The sequence below is a fragment of the Acanthisitta chloris genome, unplaced genomic scaffold (assembly GCF_000695815.1).
Source record: "Acanthisitta chloris isolate BGI_N310 unplaced genomic scaffold, ASM69581v1 scaffold34021, whole genome shotgun sequence".
NCBI classification, from domain to species: Eukaryota; Metazoa; Chordata; class Aves; order Passeriformes; family Acanthisittidae; genus Acanthisitta; species Acanthisitta chloris.
The window spans coordinates 24837-32302 of NW_008654895.1; the positions used below are offsets into that span (position 1 = coordinate 24837).

General features: G+C 39.5%; 1 protein-coding gene across 1 annotated transcript in view; it reads right to left on the minus strand.

Annotated features, from left to right (window-relative positions):
• Positions 1 to 4724: 4724 nt before the first annotated feature.
• Positions 4725 to 7466, minus strand: part of FAM149A (family with sequence similarity 149, member A) — an 11596-nt gene continuing 8854 nt past the window's right edge. The window contains exons 9-13 of the mRNA XM_009083716.1: positions 7242 to 7466; positions 6812 to 6932; positions 5901 to 6029; positions 5443 to 5524; positions 4725 to 4798 (exon numbers count right to left, since the gene is read on the minus strand). Of these exons, the coding sequence (XP_009081964.1) occupies positions 4725 to 4798; positions 5443 to 5524; positions 5901 to 6029; positions 6812 to 6932; positions 7242 to 7466 (631 nt within the window). The remainder of the gene's footprint in view (positions 4799 to 5442; positions 5525 to 5900; positions 6030 to 6811; positions 6933 to 7241) is intronic.

Consider the following 7466-nt stretch of genomic DNA (forward strand, 5'->3'; position numbering starts at 1 on the left):
CACCTCTCAGCCTCCTGCTCTGAGCTTTGATCCCTGCTGCAGAACTGGCACTGACGTTGCAGTGAGTCGTGTAAGGGCAGGGGCCAAGAGAGCAGGAGGCGGAGCTGCCACACAGGCCACAGGCACAGCTTCTTGCCAGGAAAATAAACACTTAAAACACATGCGCATGGAGAGGCTCCTGCAAGCACTTTCTGATGGCAGAGCAGCCAGAGGCAACAGTGCCACTTCCCTGCCTTCACTTGGCTCCTCTGATTCAAGTGAGGAGTGACAAAGTTCTTTGCAGCAATTCATAAGCCTCAGAAGGAAAAGGTGCAAAGCACTATCAAGAGAGACAACATCTTTGTGCTGATTTGGGAAGTATGGGTTTTCTCAATATCATCTTTCTCCGTCTGTTTTCAGGTGCTCAGGGAACACCAGTTTGCCACACAGAACTGCTCCAGTGCTGCCCAACATGATGACTGAAGGGTCACACAGGGAGTACCTATCTTCATTTGGGTTGATGGCTTCAAGGGGTTACAGAAACCAAAGCCCATACAGACCCATGATCAAGAGCAGCATTGCAAAGCACACTAATGCTTCTCAGCTTAAATGACCTTCATTGATTTCACTGTTGAATGCTCAGGCACAGGCTAAAGGGATACCAGTAACACGACTGGCAGCACCAGCACTTGTGCCACAACTTGCAAAGTGCTTGGCTGGATGTAGTGCCATACCCACCACACATACAGCTGCCCTTCCTGCCTCAGGAGGATCCAGGATTTCATCTCACTGCTGCAGGGCTGCTAAGCATCTGTTCCTCAAAGCAGGTGCTCAGAAACTTTGTGAAACAAAAGTTTAGTAAAGAGACAGCATGGTTCACAGCCGATTCACAAAACATCCCCCCCTAAATACAGCACAAAAGCTTCTTAAAGCCAGAGTCACATTTATTCTGTTTGCTTTGTACCAAAAATGCTGCACTGACCACACCAGCATTTTTAGTAAATCAACAGCATAACCAAAACAATTAAGATTTTTAAAAAAACACAAACAGAAAGCTCAGAACATCAGAAGTTAAGTAAGGTTTTAATGACCCTTGGCAGAACAGGAAAGTAAATTTTAGCACTTCGTTCCCATTATCTCACAGCACACTTTATCATTAATGCTGACTGTTGTATCTTTCTGCAGAGTAAACAGCTGGAAATGAACTTTGCTACTCTTGCTGTTGTTTGTAATGGTTTGTGAGAACTCAACAGATACATTACCCATCTTGCAAACACTTAAGGCAAGCTACAAGGCCATCAGTCCCCTTTTTTCTCCAGGTGACATCCTAGGAAGGAAGAAAGCATGACAGATGAACAGGCTCACCTTTTGCCTTTTTAACATGGAGATAAGCTGAGTAATTACACTCTCACCTTTACAAAAAAACCTTGCAGTTTATTGCCTTCATAGGGTCAATAATTAGATGAAGGCTAGTTGTGATTCTGAGTCAAAACTCCATGTTTCTAGCTGCTGCTAACTCCTTCTGAAGGAAAAACAAAAACCAAAACACACAAAACCCAGTGCAACAGCTGGGAGAAGGTGAAAAGCCACAGGGAAAGCAGTAGGGAACACAGCAGAAGAAATATTGCAAAATCCTGCCAGCAGCTGGCAATGATGATGCAACTAAGGAAAGGCAGCAGCAACATTGAAATGAGATGTAAGTGATATATAGCCAAAAAAATAAAAATAAGAGGTCTGGCATCTTTAAGGCTGAATTATGTTACTGAGACTTGCAATCATCATAAACCTTGGAGGATGTTCTGCAAGAGAGGAGTTTTCTACCAGACTGTGATTTCTTTTTCACCCAGAGAGCCATTTGTTCAGTGCTGTATTTTGGTGAGCACTCCACTGGTCAGTGAATCTTTGCTTTTATAAACAGACATAACAGTACAAACATGCTTTTACTCAGCCTCTTACCTAAGTGATAACCTATCTGCCCATGTGGACAGAAGGCACATATTCTGTTGGACAGCTGTGTCAGCCCACAGGCACAATGACAACACAGGCTTCTGCTGATTCCTAGAATGCAGCCTCAATTCATCAATAAAGAAATTGACAAAATCATCATTAACAGCAAGAAAAACAAAAACCCAAGGCAAAGCAAGGCTAAAATGGATCTGACACAACAGGACAATAGAGATGTACATAACTCATTCTGAAAAACTGGTTTTTCTTAGGAAATATTTTTCTTAGTAAGTGCTTCTCTCTTTCTCAGCACAGACTATCACAACATGCTTAACCCTTATATACTCTTAAAAAAATAGGCTATTTGTAGTCCACAATAGTCATCCCCTACACAAAGAAAATATAATACAGCATGTCTCCATTTCAAAATACATCATCAGTACTGGGCAGCTCAGAGATCTCCCCCGGTCCTCAGAGAGGAATTTCAGGACCTGGTGCTAAACTTCATGCCACTGTAGCCCAAAAAACTAGGATTCCAAGACCAAAGCCTGAGGAAGACTCCATCTTCAAATCCTTTTGTGGATCCTCCCTCACACAGGTAAAGGAGATTAACAGCATTTGAGAGACAGAGACCACTCCTATGGCTTTCATAGACAGACATTGCTGTGATGCCCACTTCCATCAAGCTATACCTTTCTTGGTTGTGCAACCTGCTGCTCACAGCAACAACTGCTGCTCTTTTCATTCAGAAATCCACTTATTGAGCTCCACTGCCTCACAGAGGTTGGCAGTCTTCTCTCTTTCACAAAGGGCCACATGATGAACAACTCCACAATGATTCAGTGGTTACTACTTCTGTGATTACAGAATCAACCAGCACATAGCCATCTGTCATTTAAGTTCAAAACGTAAGATCTGCATTGCCATGAAATGCCAAGAACAGGATGGTAAGGCAAATATTTTGCCACTATTTCTCTGCATTCTTGTCAAGATCTGCACAATAAAGGAGGGAGCACTCATGAGAGCAAAAGTATATTTTAGATATGCTACTAAAGACTTATATTTTGGAATTTTGGAAGTTATGTCATCTTTGACCTGAGACTTCTGAAGAAACTGCATCAAACTGACCTGCAATTGTATGAAATTGATCCGAAACTCCATACAAAGCACTCTGCTGTCTTGGATACCATGCCATATCATCACCAGTGAGCAAATGCGGCTAGTCAAGGAAGAACACTAAGCCAGTATTCAAAAGAACACAGTGCTTGATGACCACTTTAAAAAATCTAACAATAAAAAAAAATAACACCACGGAAATCTGATAAACATTAAAAATATATATTAGAAATATTTTGCCTTGTATTATCATTCCTTGAACATTCATAGAAAGTGAGGAGAACTGGTATTAGTTCCCAAGTAGAAGAAGGTACTACTTAACTGCATACTTTCAGCATGTTACTTTCTCCTCCTTCCTTTTGCCTTCAACAGCTCTTTGACCATACCTACTTAAACTGCTGGCTCTCTGACAGAAGGAGGAATCCCTGACTGTGAATGCACACAGTACTAATAGCCAAGGCCTTGATGAGTGCTGTGATCTCTGGACAGAACAAAATCCCCATCTCCTCTCTGATCTGTAGATTTGGGTCTACACAAAAAGGTATGAAATAATACTTTCATCAGCTAAGTACATATTTCCTTTTTAAAATCTGAAAGCTTACATATTTCAAAATATGATTAATTTGTACAGTAACATGCAGTATTTTACAAGAAATCTCAAAAAGTGGGAAGAGTCTTACTGACTTGTCAGCATGTCAGTTCAATTGCTCATATAAACATGTTTGGCCTGGCAGAGAAGACATTACTTCCTGTACACAAGGTTTATCCCAGCAGTTCCCATAGATACTGATGGTTAGAACAGTAAGTAAAAGCAGTGAACAAATTCCATCTCAAAAGAATTAAAGGAAGAAGAAAAAATAGAGACAGACAACATATGTAAGAGATCAGCTGCAATAAGAAGACAGACTGAAAAGGAAATACTGCAAACTCCTGTTTAAAAGTATAAACTTTATATATGACTGATGTTTACAGAATCACATAATCAGTTAGGCTGGAAGGGACTACAATAGGTCATCTGGTCCAACCTCCCTATTTCAGCAGGGCCATCCCAGAGCACATGGCTCAGGATTGCATCTAGATGGCTCTGGAATACCTCCAGTGAGGGAGAATCCATGAGCTCTCTGAACTATCTGTTCCAGTGCTCTGTGACTTGAACCGTAACAAAGTTCTTCATATTCAGCTGGAACTTCCTGTGCCTGAGTTTCTGCCCATTATCTCTTGTTTTATTGGTTTCCACAACTGAGAAGAGTCTGGCTTCATCATCTTGGCACTTGGATACATCAATAAGGTTTAGACAGACTAGAACATCTTAACACCAAGGAAACAAAAAAAGAGGGACGAGGACATTAAGACTTAAGCATAACTTATTTGCTTCTATAACAATAACAATTCCCTAGGAAAGACAGAAAAAGGAGGAATGCCTGAGAAGAAAGTGCAGCAGCAGTGTCTTGATGCTGCGAACAGAGCAGACACCTCAATCATTTTTTCCATTCTGATCTCATATTTAATCTAATCTCTGGTCTGACAATTTTAAAAGAAAGCAATGCAGGCATCCTGATGATAGCAAGGCTCAGCAGACACCAGAATACTGCACATCTTCTTTGCTACACAAGATACTAGGTGGCAAATTTAGCACTACAGTCTTTCATTCAGTGCAGTGGGTTTCTCTTTGTTCCTCAGATGGGTTAAGAAGCAATCTGAAATCTCTTCCTTGAGTCTGGAGGATTTCTCTGAAAGGATCTGTAGAAATGCTGTGAGCCTGGAAGATACAAAACATTGTTAATTACAGTTTCTGAAATACACTCCAAGATTATGTACGAGTTACTTCCACCAGTCTGCTCAGATCAATGTTTGCTAACCTGCTCTTTTATATAATTTTGTCAATGATGTAATTATTTAAACCCAAGGAACTTCCAAACAAATAAAGGTTACCTACAAGCAGTCAAATATGCCAGGAACTAGCTAGTCAGCTTTATTGTAAAAATGGAACAAAATGAGCCGCATAGGGTTGCTCTCTTCTTTGGTGCTATAGTTGGAAGGTACAGCGGCAAATTAATAAATGAATATTCATTTTTATTCTATCTAAGAGGGCTTTATACTTTTGTTAAAATTCCACATTTTCAAATTTATTTTTTCCCCATATAACAAGTTTACTAATTTGGAGGCTAAAATAAAATTCCTACCAATCAGAGTTAGGGCTACCTCAGACCAAGTGAGAAGAAATTTCAAAACCAAACTCAAAAGATCCTGGCAGTACACCTGCTCTTCTTTTATCCCAAGATGGCTCTTCCTAAGCACTTCACTTTTTTACTGTACAATGGGTGAATAGACTTTGTTGGCCTTTTGCCTTCCGAATGATTCTTACTTTGCCTACCTATTACTAAAGATTCTTACTTTGCCTACCTATTACTAAAAATTCTTGACCTGTCCCTCTGTGGTTAGCAAAATCCATGGGAGTCAGTGATCTCTTCTGAGATGTCTCTCTCTGTAAAAAGGAAAGACATACTATTAGCTTGTGTGATATGCTAATCCACTGAAATGGTTTAATTACTGTTTATTATGTTCTAGTCCAGCAGACTGAATCCTACCAAGCTGCAAAGCTCCAAGCAGCACTAAACTGCACCCTTCTAGCGCACAGACACCCTCAAAGTTTGATGCCCTAGACTTGAAAAAAAACTTCTTCCTCATACAATAGTCCCACACCGCCCCCAAGACTTTTAACATCTTCCTCCACTGGTAGCAGGAATCCCTCTACACCAGAAGTCAAGAAAGACCCAGAAATTAGACCTTCTGTAGACCAACAGTGGGCAGGAATGAATGCTTCCTCCCTTTCCCATGTCTCTACTTACATTGTAACATACCCTGAATGTATGAGTTGTGTTGGGCCTTGAAAACTGATCACCAGTAACAGTTCTTTCTCTAAGTGGCTGCTGCTCTGTCCTGCCAGGCACTGCACTCGACACTCTGCTCTGAGCATATCGTCCTCGATGCTGAGAGAATTAAAAAGAGCACGTAAAAAGCACAGCAATTGAATCAGTTAAAACATTTTTCTGTTTCCATACAAAAATACACAAGGAGAAAACAAAAATACTTTTTTACTAGCCAAAAGCACCAATTTAAGGGTTCATGTGTTTCTCAAACAGATGTAAGTCTGTTCATCAATACTAGTCTGTAATTCCCAAAGACTTATATTACTTAAAATAATAAATGACTTTACATTTATCTCATTTCAAAATATTATTCAGAAGCAAAATAATACCAACACACCAATTAACTTTCATTCTGGTGATTTATTACTTCCTTAACCTTCAAAAATAGGCCAGTATCAGTAAGATCTATCTGTTTTGTTCACTTAGTATCATTTTCTACTTCAGTCAGCATAATTTCTTACTTCATGTAACCTAACATTAGTGAATAAAACACTGACAAGAGCTATTTAAATGCAGATGCATAAAAGTGCAAAGTTACTATCTCGTTGGTTGGTTCCCTTTTTTCTTTTAATAAAAAAAAAACCCAGATTTTTATGCTGTCAGAGAATATGATTATTATTATAGATGTTTCCACCATGATCTGTTTGAAACCTGGCATTTTGAACTGGTTTCTCTTGCGTTCTAATGGGACCACAATGGAACACACATTAGCATGTTAAAATCATGTATTAAATACAAACCAACACAAACTGTAAAACTGTTCATTTCAACCAGTGATACAGAGCAACTTATTTCCAAATAGTTTGAAGCTCTTCATCAGTACAAAAATGAATGCTACTTACAGAGTTCTGTTGCAATCGAGGTACCAAAAGATCTTGTTCAACAGCCTCAGAGTTTATTGGTGGTAACTTGGTCCATGTTGTAGGTGCATGAGCAGAAGATAAACAATCTGAGCTGGCATCCCTACAGAATTTTAGAGCTCCTTTTTTAGGAAAATTCATGTTAAAGATTTCTTCACTGAAGTAATATTAAATTATGAAGCAGTACATTTCTTTATAGTGCTCAGCTACAGAAAGTAACAGCACCTAATACAGCAACAACAAATAAAACAAACACTTCTCCTCCAAAAAGAAAGCACAGTTCTGTTTGTTTTCCTTTTCTCTCTAAATTCTAGAAATCACAGGTTAGTTTTCAAGTATTTTGAAAAATCCTTCACAGGTCAAATTTCAGTAAAGTTCTGAAAAAAGCAAAGAAGAAAACTTAGCAACTCACAATTTAGTCCCCCTAAGGATTTCATCACTGTATGTATTAGGGACTTTTGAGCAGAGTTGGTCAGAAGTGAGAGAAGGTAACCGACGATGGTTTGGTAGTTTCCTAGATGCCAGCAGTGTCCGAGATGATGAGAGAACAGAGTTATTAGAAATTCTTCCCAACCTAGTATGTGCTGAATTTGGAACACTAAAGGCAATGCTATTCGGTTTGTCTTCTTGCTCATTC